Raw genomic sequence first — 14,783 nt, forward strand, 5'->3', positions numbered from 1 at the left:
GGGCCGTTTTCAGGCTGGCGGGTGTCTGAAGCTCCCAACCTCTCCTTTTTTTCTTTTTTCTTTTTTTTATTCTGGGATTTATTTACCTTCTATGGCTGTCACTGGAGCTGAGAGCCAGCTTTAGCTCTGAGGCTCAGCTCCAGCTCTGAGACCTTGGCTGCTGAAAGCAGGTATCTGGGTTTGTTTAGCTTCTATAATTGAAACACTGTTGCAACTCCAGCTCTGAGGCCCGGCTGGCTGAAAGCAGGTTTCTGGGGTTTGTTTAGCTTCTATAATTGCAACATAGTTGCTTAGAGTGCAGCTCAGAGCTGGGTGGCGGCAGGCGGGGAACCTTGGCTTCCTCCATCACTCCATCACTGGAGCAAGCAAGCCTCCTGTTCGCTTCAGCTGCGTGGCTGCTGGCCGCCATCTTGGTTGGCAGTTAATTTGCATATCGCCCTGATTAGCCAATGGGAAGTGTGTCGGGGGTATGGTTAATTACCATGTTTGTCTATTATTAGATAGTATTTAAAGTTGGACAACCATTTAAAAATGACTCTTAAGTCTTTCAAATGTAACTGACAGGGAGTAGGCTACTCTGCGGTTAATTGCTGGACACCACAGGGCTGTGAGGGTTACATTCTATGGTGCTTTGATTTGATATGTGGAAATCCTTGGACAGAGGATGGGGAGGAATATCCCTGTAGAAATTGTCTTTGTTTCAAGCCAGATTACATTTTGTTGTTGTTGTTGTTTTGTTTTGTTTTGTTTTTTAAATCTTTATTGTTCAGATTATTACAGTTGTTACTCTTTTTCCCCCCATAGCTCACCTCCACCCTGTTCCCCCCACCCACCCTCTGCCCTTACCCGCCTCCACTGTCCTCATCCATAGGTATACGATTTTTGTCTATCCAGCCTCTTCCCACACCCCTTTCCCCCCGAGAATTATCAGTCTACTCCCTTTCTATGCCCCTGATTCTATTATATTCACCAATTTATTCTGTTCATCAGATTTTTTATTCACTTGATTTTTAGATTCACTTGTTGATAGATATGTATTTGTTGTTCATAATTTTTATCTTCACCTTTTTCTTCTTCTTCCTCTTCTTAAAGAATACCTAGATTACGTTTTTAAGTTACCCAAACCCTTCTCTTATGTATAAGCTTGTGAGGCCCACTACTTCATGTCAGATGGTGAATTAACTCTTGATTAAAATACAAAAATCAACCTAAAATAGTAAGTGTGTGGAACAGTTGTGGGGAGATCATTCCTTGCCTTTAGTCTGTACTGGATTTTAAAAATCTTTATCAGTAAAAATAGAAAATGTTACATTTCTAAGAATTGTTGCAGTCGTATAGCAAGCCTTGTAGCTACCCAACGTGTGTGTGTATGTGTGTATGTGTGTGTGTGTGTGTGTGTACCTGCACTGTTGATTTAATGAGGTCCTCTTGGTAGCTCTTTGACTCACTTATTAAGATTAGGAGAGGTTCTCCAAGCAAACAAAGGACAACTAATCTGACCCTCGTTGAAAGCAGAGTGGAGGCATCTGCTTTCATGAGATAGTCCAGAGCTGGATTCCATCCTGGACGCCAGTGGAAACTTCTCTAAACAATAAGGTTTTCAAATGAAATCCTTTTGAAGTGGCAGGGCTGTCTCTCCTCCGGGTCAGGGCCGGGGGGGGGGGTAGGGGGGCGGGGGGGGGGGCGGGAATGAAAGTTAAGAAGGCGACGTGGATGGTCCTCTGATAGTGTTTATAGAGCCATTTAAGCAACAAAATATAAACCCCTCCAAAACCTCGTGTACATTCGTTATAAGGCTCTTTTGACCCTCTACTCAGAGTAGAGAAGTAGCATTTGCTTGAATAGACATCAACAGTATAAATATAAGAAGCAGAAAGGACCCTGGGAATTGTATTCGGTTTGGATGTAAATATGAGTCTACATTGATGTTCACATAAAACAAAACAAATGCACGGTTTCTCTTGACCCCCTAGGAAGACAGTGGACTCCTCTAGTATAGGAGTCAGCAAACTTTTCTACAAAGAGCCAGACAATAAATATTTTAGGCTTTGTGAGCTATGAGGTCTCTATTGTAACACTTAAAATCTGCCACTGTGGTGTGAAAGTGGCCACAGATGCCCTGGCCAGTGTTATTCAATGGTTAGAGTGCCATCCCGAAAGATTGTGAGTTCAATTACCAGTCAAAGGCACATACCTTGGTTGCAAGTTTGATCCTAGCCCCGGTGTGGTAGGCAACCAATCAATCTCTCAATCTCTCTCTCTCTCTCTCTCTCTCTCTCTCTCTCTCTCTCTCTCTTCCTCCCACTCCCTCCCTGCCTTCCACTTTCTAAAAACCAATGGAAATAATATCCTCAGGTGAGGATTAACATCAACAAAAACAAAGGCAAAAAGAAAGTGCACAAATGAGTGGGTGTGCCTATGTTCCAAAAACACTTTCTTTATGGACACTGAAATTTCAATTTCATCTATTGTTTCATGTCATGTATTATTACTATTTCTTTTTGACGAATTTTCATGGGCCATAAAGAAACAAGCCATAGGGTGGATTTGGCTGCTACTGACAAATCCAGTAGTTTGCCTTGCCGGCTCCTCACCTAGTACACACATTATGTGCCCCCACAGCACCTAGCGCTATTCTAGGGACGCTGTAGGTGTTCGGTAAATACTTCTTCACTTAGCTGTCACAATGTCAGAGCAAAGAGTAAGCCTTTTGCTATACAACACACACTTGACATTTGCAAGGGATTTATCTTTAAGTCTCTGCTAATCCCTCCATTCCAAGGACCACTCTTGCAGATAATTTCCCCCATAAAATGCACTCAAGTATAACAGAATAATTAAAGTGACCCTTTCAGGCCCTCCATGATTCTATAAATATGGGGCTAAAGTCCTTTACCAGGCGATTAAAATAAACTCTGCCACCGAAATCAATTCTCTGTCACATTACATCATTGCTGTAATGACATTAACGATGGATTTACCTCAATCGGAAAAACCAATCCATAGTGATGATGAGTGATGGTGATCGCTCTACCACATAGCACCTGTGTTTGCCAAGTGGCAGAATGATCAAGCACCCCTTGCAGTGGGATGGGCGGGCCCAGCAGCCCACAAGGCCATCTTGGTGAGTGTCACACACACAAAGGAGCCGAGAATACTAGGCTGCTTCAGGAAGCAGATGATAGGCAGGTATTGGACGTGACTGAGCCTTTCCCAGCAAAGGAAAGCCTTCCTCCTAAACTTCATCCTGCAAATGGATACACTTGGTGTTTAGGCCTTGACCAAATTCTACATGATTGTGCATTTCTGGACCTACAGTTTGTTTTCAGATATCAAGAGTGTGAGTCACTCACGCTAAAGATCTGTTATACTTTATATTGGCCAGAATCTTAGAACCTTCTGTCCAGTTTTAGTCACCACATTATGGGAGAATACAGACTTGCCGGTAATGCTCTACAGAAGCACCACAATGATAGATGGCTGCATCTATAGGAGAAAAGTAAGAAATCGGGAATCGGGATTGTTTTAGCTTTGAAAAGGAAAATGATTCTTGCCATCAAAGAGGTCTTTTTAAAATTTATTTTTTAATATATTTTTATTGATTTCAGAGAGGAAGGGAGAGGTAGAGAGAGATAGAAACATCAATGGTAAGAGAGAATCATTGGTCGGCTGCCTTCTGCATGCCCCCTACTGGGGATGGAACCCGCAACTGAACCCTTCACTCTATCCACTGAGCCAAACCAGCTAGGGCTTTTTTTTTTTTTTAAAGGGAATTTGATTAGACGTTGAACATGAAGAAGTAAGGTGCATAATATAGGGCCAGGTATCAGGTTTCCAAGGGAAACTTACTTGATGAAGAAAGGCCAGATAAAGCTTGCAATGGGTACCAAGGAGGAAATGGTGGCATCTGCAAACTGCAGAGAAGCAGTGGTTGGCCACATGGGTTAGGCATCCAACTAGTTGATATTAAGTGACTGACCAGGTTTCTCCCTACAGTATACTCCTTGATTCAAATAGCCTACCTGAAAAAAAACAAAAACAAAAACAAAAAACCAGGAACTGCTTCCTTGGGAATTAAAGTTATCCAAAATGACATTTATTCTAACTAATGGTGAGTCTGTCGTTGGCCCGTGAGCAGGACTCCTTGTCGCTTTCTTCATTTTGTTACATTGTGAGCTCCCAGGGGCTGGACGGCGGCTAGCATTTTTGAGACTCTCGTGCTATTTCACTCTTCAGACAGAATGTCAGGCTCTTCAACTATATTTTCAACTGTCTTGTGAGACAAAGACTAATTGGCTTGACCTCATGCTGTCGCGTGTTGAGAGACATGAATCTTCAGCGCTCTTCCTTGAATTCATTGATTTCATTAAACACTGTCTGCTTGTGTTTGCAAAATGTTGTAATTTCCCAGCGATTTCTTCGAACTGCAGCGCATAAACAGATTTTTTTTTGGAGCGGTGCCATTTCTTAGCTTTGATCTTGTGTTTTAATCTTTTATTTCCAATAGGTCTTCTCTGTTAAGTCCATTGAGCCACAGAAAATATCAACCTTAGGGAAAAGTAACGTGATAGTCACGGGAGCAAACTTCACGCGGGCGTCTGATAACATCGTCATGATCCTGAAAGGAACCAGCACTTGTGATAAGGATGTGTGAGTTCAGATATTAGTAATTTTTTCTCAATAATGTGGTGAAATGCTAAAACTTACGCCAAATATAATCATTATGTAGTCAAATTATTTCCATGTGCCAGAGTGGACCAATTCCTCTGAATATTTGATATAATATATTTTTAATAGTAAAATCATTTATACACTACATTTGAAGTTAATTGTGAAAGAATCTGTCTCACATTACCCCCCAAAATCTCAGTACACAACAGTTTCAGGATGTTGTCTGTTTTGGGTCTTGATTTGTTTTCATTAAACAAAACCAAGTATTTTGAATATCAAATATCATTTTGAAGATGATCCACTTAGAAAAAACAGTCAAGTACCTCATATTTTTTTTAAATGTATTTTTATTGATTTCAGAGAGGAAGGGAGAGGGAGAGAGAGATAGAAACAGCAATGATGAGAGAGAATCATTGATTGGCTGCCTCCTGTATGCCCCCTACTCGGGATTGAGCCCAAAACCTGGGCATGTGCCCTGACCCGGAATCGAACCGTGATCTCCTGGTTCAGGATCAGTGCTCAACTACTGAGCCACACCAACTGAGCGAGTACCTCCGATTTTGATGGGAAAATAATCGCAACTCGTCAGTAGATGGCCCAAAGTTAACAGAAGAAATTTTCTGATCCATTTTATTCTTGATAGCCTTCTCTTTATTGGATTGATTTCAGGCCCAAGTAATAATAAATAGAATGTAAATTAGTATTAAGAAAAGAAGAAACAAATACCCCAACCCAAAAAGTAACTGGTCAGTGTACCACTTGACATCATTATTTCTATGACTTCTTTTCTCCTAATTCATCCTTTCAATGAAACTTTTCAGAGAGAACATTTCACCGTCTCACTGGCAGTGTTGTACCAATGCTACCACCCCCTCCCCCCAAAAAAGAGATGTGATAATAGCATGAGAGATAATTTGAGTTTTGTGCTTGTTAGCTTTTATAAATCTGGGTTAATTTGAAATAAGACGTTGTCATCCACATGAAGTATAATACTGAGCTTGTCCCCGTCATGGGAATGCATTGACGGCAATCTGCTGAAGCGTGGTGTTTTGGTTTTTAACTAGTAAAACAGATTTGTACAGCGTTTCAATCTGCCACACTTATTTACTGATTTTCTGTTTTAATTCATTTGCCACATATAGCTGCCATCCCCTTCCCCTCCTAGCAGTAAATTCGGGATGTCTGTCACCTGGGGAAAGCTGCTCGCCGATGGCTCTCCTCGGTTCTGCTACTTACCAGAATTACCCAGCTCACATTAGCGGCTGTATCTGCCCGACATGGGTATTTTTGTGCCATTTATCCTGGCTAAACACCTAACTGCAAAAGCCTGTCATTTTGTATAACGAAATCTGAAGTTAGACACCTGTGTGTTCCTGGGGAAGTAAGTCGTTTTTCAGAGCTGCACCCTGTTCCGGACTCTTTATGCTCTCATTTCAATTCCGAGTGTGTCTTGAGATACTGCAGTTATTAAATTCAATGAGTAAGAGACCTTTCTGCATGTAGCATTTCACTAACCACATTTGTGTGGCGAACCCAAGTTCACGAGCAGTAAACATAATGCCCAGTTAATCCCGCATCTGAATTCGTGCTGTAATCCCAAACTCTTTCAATATAGTATTTTTTAAACCCTAATTACGCTAAAAGAGAAAAATAGGAGAATGGTAGTGGAATGACCCACATTTCCACCTCTTTCCTTCTAAAATTTATAAACAAGTATGAATTTCAATTATCAGCTTATTTGTGAAGAGTTTCCAAGAGCTAGAATGAAAATCTGAGGAGGCGTAAGTACAAACTGACCCGTGTGCTTTTTGATTTTGCCTTACTGTTTGAATCTGTTATTACAACTTAAAGGGTCTGTGCATGAAAGTTAATTATCATGCACATGTCCTTTTAATAATAAATTCTCCTGTAGCATAATTACACTGAGTACTGTCCAGACACAACTCAGCCCTAATGATAGTGCCTTAGATGCCTACTGCAGACACGATGCACCGAGGAGGCTGCAGGTTCCAGGGGCATGTTGTAGAAGGCTCTGCTTTGACTCCTGAAGGGTGGCAAGGGCACACCCTGCAGGTGTCAGGCGCACCAGGGGCATCCAGTCTGGAGCAAGTTGCTAGGCAGCTTGGCTCCGATGGCTGATGAATTCTGCACCCCTGGGCCTCCGCGTGGACTTCAGTCTTGGGCTCAGTGCTCTTCGTACAGCAGAATTCCCCTCTCTGCCTGGGGCTGGGTTCTACCCTCCCGGAGCTCAACTGGGACTTCTCTTTTTTTTAAGCTTTTCATTATGGACATTTCCAAACATACACAAGAGAGAAGAGTGTATGAACTTCTCTGTACCCATCCACCAGCTTCAGAACTTACCAACATTTGCCAATCTTGTTTCATCCATCTCCTCCACATTTTTTGGAGGGAAGGGAAGAATTGCAGTCAGAGTTTTTTGAAGTATATCCCAGACACCGTATCCTTTCACTCATAAATACTTCAGTATGTATCTCTAACAGATAAGGATAGTGCCATGATTGTACTCAACAAAATTAACAGTAATTCCTTAATATAACTTAATACCCAGTCCATGTTCCACTTTCTATTGGCTGTTTCTTCCCTCACTTCCAAGAAAAATGCAAATAGAAACATAAAAATGAACAAAGAGCCCTGGCCAGCGTTGCTCAGTGGTTAAAGTGTCAGCCTGTGCACCAAAGGGCTGCAGGTTCAATTCCTGGTCAAGGGCACATACCTTAGTTTTGGGTTTGCTCCCTTCCCTCCCCATGCCCCCACTGTCGAGGCATATGCAGGAGGCAACCAATCAATGTCTCTCTCTCACATTGGTGTCTCTCTCCCCCCCCCCCCCACTTCCGTCCCTTCCACTGTCTCTGAAAAAGCAATGGAAAAAAATATCCTCAGGTGAGGATTCACAAAACAAAAACATTCACAAAAGAAAGAGGAACTATGCCTGGGATAATACCCCAACAGGACAAGTGGCCCTGATTAGTCAGCAGTTGTCTGCTGGTCATGAACTGTTGTTGGTAAGCAGCTGGGCTGTCTGTTTCATATGATTTCTGTTTCTACCCCTTCCTAGAGTACGGGTGAGCCACGTGCTAAATGACACCCACATGAAATTCTCCCTGCCATCAAGCCGGAAAGAGATGAAGGATGTGTGTATCCAGTTCGACGGCGGGAACTGTTCTTCCGTGGGGTCCTTGTCTTACATTGCTCTGCCACGCTGTTCCCTCATCTATCCTGCTACCACCTGGGTCAGGTATTTTCTAGAGTCAGGTTTTTCTTTCGTTGTGGTTAAAACGGTCAGGTGCATGAAGTTCATGAGTTTCACTTAATTTCATATAGGAATCACCTGCTACAGACACGTAACCCTCTTCACTCTGTCTCTCTTCTACCATGACAGGAAGCTTTTTCCTTCTTACATCCTTTGTTTTAAAACCTTTAGAATAAGCTGTTTTGAATAATTGGAGGAAGTATTGGGAGCTGTCTAAATCAAAAGCAGTATCTAATTTCAAGGATTTTTTCCCTAAATGAGAGATGGAAATTCTGAAATAAACCTTTCCAGATGAGTCCAAAGAAAAAGATTATTTCCCTAGTTGAATTTAAATTCACATTCAGATTTTGGAAAATAACCCTAAAATAGTTTCTTCACCTAACACAGCATGAAGCTTATTTTCAAAGTACTGTCTAGGTGAAAGTACAGATGCAGCTTTAAAAAGAAAAAAGAAAATCGCTTTGAATATTCTTATTTAAGATTAAGTGACAGGTGGACACATTCGGCTGCTAGGGCTTCCCTAGCAAAGCACCACAAACTGGGTGGCTTCAATAACAGATATTTATGTCATCAAACTTCTGGAGGCTGGTCGTCCAAGATCAAGGTGCTGTCGGGGTTGGTTTCTTCTGAGGCCTCTCTACGTGGCTCATAGATGGCCTTCTCCTCCTCCCTGTGTCCTCACATGGCCTTCCCCCTGTGCCTGTCTGTGTCCTAACCTCCTCTTTTTATAAGAACACCAGTCATACTGGATTTGGGCCTACCCCAATGGCCTCCTTTAACCTTAATGACCTATTTAAAGACCTTATCTCCAAAAGTAGTCACATTCTGGGGTACTAAGGATTAGGACTTCAGTAGTTCCACCCATAACAGCGGCATGAGGAAAACTGACATTTCCAAACCAAGGCCCAAGCATGACAGTCCCTGCTCTGGGTCTAATTCCTTCCTATGAATAAAAGCGCACATTGGCGCGCCACTCCCCACAAGCCTGCTGTGGTATGGCTATTGACTCAGTTAATGCGCACAGGCGGAAAGGCTCTACTCTGAGTGGCCCCTTTTGCAGATGAGGAAACTGAGGCATGGAGTATTCAAATGACTTGCCCAGGCTCCCGGGGTGCTGTGCTCTAAGACACCAGTGTTCTGCTTTGCCATAAAATAAGAGGCTTCTTGCTGTCCAATCACCTATGACATTCTGAGCCTGTGTCTCTCTGTGACTCCTGGGAGAACACGGCTCTGCAGTCCGGCCATGGGCCACGCTTGGCTTGGTTTCTAGTAATGGCGACAGGCTGGCATGAGGCCAGCTGGGCCCTTCTCCTTGTGGCGGGAAGGTTCAGGGCTCAATGTCTTTCTTCTGCCCTACACAAATTAGCCTGCTCGTGCCCACGTCCTGATCTTGTGGTCATGGGCCCAGCTGACATACCAGGCTCCTGTCCCCTGGAATGAGTGTCTAGTGACCTACATGAACGAGGGTGTGAGGGCAGCCAGAGCTGTGAACAGCTGTTTATTTCACATCTAATGACCACTTTGCTTATATGCGATTATGTGCTAAGAATATATGAACTCATTAGGCTTGGTTTTGGAGAGATAGAATGTAGCTGTTATTTATATGGTTTGCTGTCACTTATAATTTTACCTTGTCCAAAGTGTTTTCTGTCTCCCTAAATAAATATAATTGGTAGGTAGGGAGTTTGATTTTGAAAATTGTTAGACTGAAGAATCTTCATATAGATTAAGCAGCAATCAAACAACATTCTGTTCAGTGAAACCTTTGCAAGATACAGCTGATGATCTGATTATATGTGGCAACATGACACAACAAACTCAAAATTCCATGAAAGGATTTGGGCATTTCCTACAAATTATAATAGGATCTGACATGATTTTTTATATGTATGTATCTTAAAAATTATGATTTTGTAGCCAGTATCATTAAAAAGACTTCTAAAATGTGTCCTGCATTTGAAATTAAGATTTGTTAATTTGCTCTCAAAGCTGAGTTTCATGGTAAGTGTGAATAAATTGGTAGCTTTGTTCATAAACGCAAAGGCCTGTTTACTATGAAACTCTTATTGTGGCTTTGTTTCTTGCAGTGGTGGTCAAAATATAACCATCATGGGCAGAAATTTTGATGTAATTGACAACTTAATCATTTCACATGAGTTAAAAGGAAACATAAACGTAAGTCTTCGGCTGCTTTGTAATAGTTATTTTCAAGGATGATTTTGTTATAACACCAAAATATGTTGGGGGATATGGTTTATTTCTGTGCCTTGTGACATTATATGCTCTTACCTGTTGTATGATATATACCATCTGTGCTGTAACGGAAATAATAAGACCTTATACCTGTGTTGAGTATTTCAAGCTGAGGCACAGAGGAAAGGAATGAACTTGGTATGACAGGACCTGCCATTTCCTCCGTGTATGATTTGTGGCGAGTCACTAATGAGGCAATGTTTAGATACGTATGAAAGCGCTGTGTGAGTGGTGAAGGCGTGATGTAAAGAAAAATGGCATTCCTGTGGCGAGCAGGGGGTGTTCCATCGCACCGAGAGCTGTGGTTCAGCGGGTCAGTGACCTCTAAAGTCCCAGAGGTCATATCACAGGCTTCTTCTCTTGCCATTGTCTCTTTACCCCGACCTGGTCCCTTCCTTCTGACCTCGCCTCCTCTTGCCTTTCATCTCTCCACACAGTGGTCTGGTGTCTACCCTTCACTCAGTTCTTACACCAACAGGAATCACACGTGGGCCTCACACAAGAAATGATGGGTTTCAGATACAGGTTGGGGTTTCTGAGTGCAGGTCTAAACTCCTCCCGCATGCTCTCCTCACCCTCTCCTCCCTTTTTGTCCCGCTTTAATGAAATGCAACAGCTGCAGCCTCGCTGGGGCCCAGCCCGACCACTTCCTGACCACGGGAGCGCTCACAAGCCTGGCCCCAGTGTGGGTTCAGGCTACAGGAGGCCTTCCTAAGCCATCCTTACGGCCTTGTCACACACATGGCCACCTGCTGACGTACTTCAGAGCCAGTTCCAAGCCTCACGTTGTATCTGATTGCAGACCATGTCCCCATGATGTGATCACATCCCATTGAGTTGTTTGCATAGGGTGACCCTCTGACCAGAGGCATGGCCTGAATGTGTGAGTGGACTTGCTCTCCCTCCCAGCGCTGTTCCTAGGTCAAGTAGAACTAATTGTGCATCTACTGTGGGCAAAACATTTTGATGGGTGCAGGGGAAAAAATAAATAAGGTGGTCACCTTGCCTTCATGGAGGGAAATAGCCGATCCCCACTGGCATTGACATTGAAAGCACAGGGTGTCCTCAAATTCTAGGCCTTTGCTTCCCGACCCGCTCAGAAACCCCATAAGTCCAAGAGGGCTATGTGTTTCCACGGGAGGGGGGTTAAGGGGGGAGGGTTAAGAATGTCTGCGAGTGGAGCAGGCTGGGTAGGACTGGATAGGTGGGGACGGGAAGGCCAGTTCAGGTGCAGAGGATGAGGACAGGTCACTCCCAGGCCTGTGGTGGGAATGGGTCAGCTGGCACCCAGAGGGCGGGTCGGGAATGAGCGAGGGGGCTGGCTGGAGAGCTGCCTCGCTGTCAGACAGATTTTGCCCTTGATTCTTGAGGCAGGGGGAGAATTGGAGGTCGTTGAGCAGGGAGTGGCGTGAGTATAGGTGCTGTTATGATCATTCTGGCAGTGGTGCATGGGAGAGGCGGTGACGGACAAAAGGCCAGGAGACCGATGAGAGTGCTCATGTCAAGTGCAGGTGTGTTTGAGACGTGAGCGGGTCCGGTGACTCTGCTGTCCATTGGGCTGTTCTCAAGGGGGCAAGTCTGGACTGCCGGGCCGAGTGAGGAGCTGGAGATGGTTGTCCTCTTCGCAAAGCTGCCGTGAGAGGGGGAATGGGCACAGCATCATGGGAGTGAGCGCGCGGAGGAAGCAGAGAAGAACACCTGGGGTGGAACCTTGCAGAGTAGCTCCATTTTAGGAGTGAAAGCAAATAAGATGGCCAGTGAGGTTGGCCACGCAGTTGCTTGGAAACTAAAAAAAAAAAAAAAAAAGAGCATTTTCGATAGTGGCAGCTGATAACTAGTTTGGAAATTGAGAGAGCTGAGGATAATGAGGTTAGGGTGGCCCCATCACCGATCATCTTCCTAGAAGACACCTCTAATAGGAAGCCGGCCTGCTGGGGTTGCGGCTGCTGCCCACACCAGAATGTGAGCCGGAGCCCGGCTGTCGTTGGAAAGGTGTGAAGGGAGAAGGAGGTTTTGCTTGTCCGCATCTCAGCCCTTTCATCAGATTTTCCCACCTCTGGCCTCTTCCTGCCTCCTTCGTATATGCCAGTATTAGAGAGTAAACAAAAAGAGGAAACCCCGCCCCCACCTGACTAATTCCTTTCCACACATCTTATTGCTCTTCTGTAAAACATTCGTCAGCCTCTCTTTCCCAGCAGCTTCCTCTGCCCCTCTCTCTGCGCCTGAAAATGCCAATATTTATGTGTTTGTTTTATACATAAACCTGTGAAGTGGGGCACCCGTTCTGCATTGTTTCCAGCTTCATGCTCTTCTTTCCAGGGGAATGCATTGTCCCTTGTGTTCCCCTATTTTCCGTCGGGCCTGCAGAGCCTCTCTTCCCTGTGGTTAGTGGTTTCTGCTGGAGCTGCAGAGGGTTCCCGACATGGCTCAGCCAGCTTGGGCCTCGGGGGGGTTCCTCTCCTCTTTCTGGGGGTTTCCCAGGACCCAAGCAAAGGACACACAGGCCCACTGGTGCCAAGTCTTCTGCTTTCTCAAGCCTACTTCTCTCTGCGTACCAGTTTTTCCCCCCACAGCATCCCCTGGCTGCTTTCATTGTCATCAATATTAATAATAACAATAGCTAGGCACTCTTCTAAGCGTTTTTGTGTGGATATCTCATGTAATGTAGCCCTCACTTAACTTAATGAGCCCTCATCTCACTTACTTTGATGTAGAGTTAATTCAGCCCTGCAAGGCAGGTGGTATGGCTGTCCCATTTGGCAGATGAGAAAACAAGGAAAGAAGTTCAGTTGTCTGGGTCACTTGGTTCTTAAATCCCAGAGCTGGGACCCATTGACGACGTTGTGAAATGCCCTTTGCTTCTCCCTCAGGTCTCTGAACAGTGTGTGGCGACTTACTGCAGTTTCTCAGCCCCCAGTGTAAAGAGTTCAAAAGCGCGTACAAATGTGACTGTGAAGCTGAAAGTTCAGGAGACCTACTTGGATTGTGGCAGCTTGCAGTACCTCGAGGACCCCAGGTTTACAGGGTATCGGGTTGACCCCGAGGTGGACACAGAATTGGAAGTAAAAATTCTGGTACGTTTCTCTTGTTTCGTGTGGGCTGTGCCCCCCTCAACTGGAAAGGTGTGCTGTGTTTGTGAGTTTCCACATGCACCCTGATTTCTTCATCTTCGCTTTGTTCTTCACAGAAAGAAAATGACAACTTCAACATTTCCAAGAAAGACATTGAAATTACTCTCTTCCATGGGGAAAATAAGCAGTTAAATTGCAGCTTTGAAAACATTACTCGAAATCAAGATCTCACCACCATCCTCTGCAAAATTAAAGGCATCAGAGCTGCAAGCAGCATTGCCTCCTCGTCTAAGAAAGTTCACGTAGGTCACCTGACCGCCCTGCCTTATTTGGGGGAACCCCTTGGCTAAACCAGAATGGAATCTTTCTTGATTCTTCAGATCTTCACTTTAAATAGAAGATGAACAAAGCTGGTGTTGCAAGCCCTGGCATAATTCCTCCGAAGTAGCTGCCAGAACTCTTCCCGGTTCCTATTTGAATGTCAGAGCGGTGAACACACCATTGTCTACACTGCTAATGAGTCTTGATAGCTTTTGTTCTAGCCATACGTTGAGACTGTAGCATCTGCAAACAGAATCTCCACACCCCTTGACGGATGAGCTGTCATTCTTTTCCCAAATGCAGAGATGACAGTCTCAGCGGAACCCCAGAGTGGGGGCCTCTCTAGCCCACTCAGAGGAGCATTCAGGTCTCATGGAGGCCAGATCCTCTCTGGGTGGTGGCTGCTTCCTCCACCATGAAGTCATACTCGCTGTGATTAATCTTTTCCCAGCCATGTTTGAGGGCCCCATCCCTGGTATATTTATGTCCCCCAATAAAGACGTGAGGCCAGGGGGAAGGGAAACATATTAGAAGTCCCCCTTTATAGTGTTTATGCCATATGAGGCTCTGCACAGTCTATAATAGGAAAAAAATGCTTTATGACCTACAGTCATAAATAATTGGATAAAGGACAGAAAAAAAGAACTTCAGACTGGAAAGCAAAACAAAAATATGTTCATGTCCCAGCTGCACCAGCTAATAGCCGTGTGGCCTTAGATGAGTCACTTAGCTTCGCCGGGCCTCCCTTTGTCATCTGTTGGATGGTAACGATGGTAATAATCGTCATCAAATCAATAACAACTGCTAAACTCACTAGTGCTCCCTTATGTCCAGTTAGCTGAGAAGAGCAAATGCTAGCATTCTCCATTATTCATGAAATAGTTCCTGAGTGCCACACTGTGCTGGGGACAGCAGAGGAGACGAGACAAAAGCACTCTCCTTTATGGAGATTACCTAAAGAGATACAGAGCAAAGAAAAGAAAATTGTGTTAGATGGCCTGGCCGGGTGGTTGAGTGTCATCCCGTACACCAAAAGGTCAGGGCACATACCTGGGTTGTGGGTTTGATTCTCTTTCCTCCTCCTCCTCCTCCTCATCCTCATCCTCATCCTCATCCTCCTCTTCCTCTTTCTTCCCTCCTTCCTCAATTTAAAATATTTTTTAAAAAGTGTTAGATGCTGGTAATTATTATGGAGA

General features: G+C 44.3%; 1 protein-coding gene across 4 annotated transcripts in view; it reads left to right on the forward strand.

Annotated features, from left to right (window-relative positions):
* The window catches only part of PLXNC1 (plexin C1), a 164,129-nt gene that overhangs the window by 91,135 nt on the left and 58,211 nt on the right, over positions 1-14,783 (forward strand). For all 4 annotated transcript variants that reach the window (XM_059683806.1, XM_059683803.1, XM_059683804.1 and 1 more), the window contains 5 exons: positions 4,508-4,650; positions 7,748-7,927; positions 10,030-10,117; positions 13,066-13,269; positions 13,383-13,568. In XM_059683806.1, coding sequence (XP_059539789.1) covers positions 4,508-4,650; positions 7,748-7,927; positions 10,030-10,117; positions 13,066-13,269; positions 13,383-13,568 — 801 coding nt within the window. The remainder of the gene's footprint in view (positions 1-4,507; positions 4,651-7,747; positions 7,928-10,029; positions 10,118-13,065; positions 13,270-13,382; positions 13,569-14,783) is intronic.

The sequence above is a fragment of the Myotis daubentonii genome, chromosome 2 (assembly GCF_963259705.1).
Source record: "Myotis daubentonii chromosome 2, mMyoDau2.1, whole genome shotgun sequence".
Classification (NCBI taxonomy): domain Eukaryota; kingdom Metazoa; phylum Chordata; class Mammalia; order Chiroptera; family Vespertilionidae; genus Myotis; species Myotis daubentonii.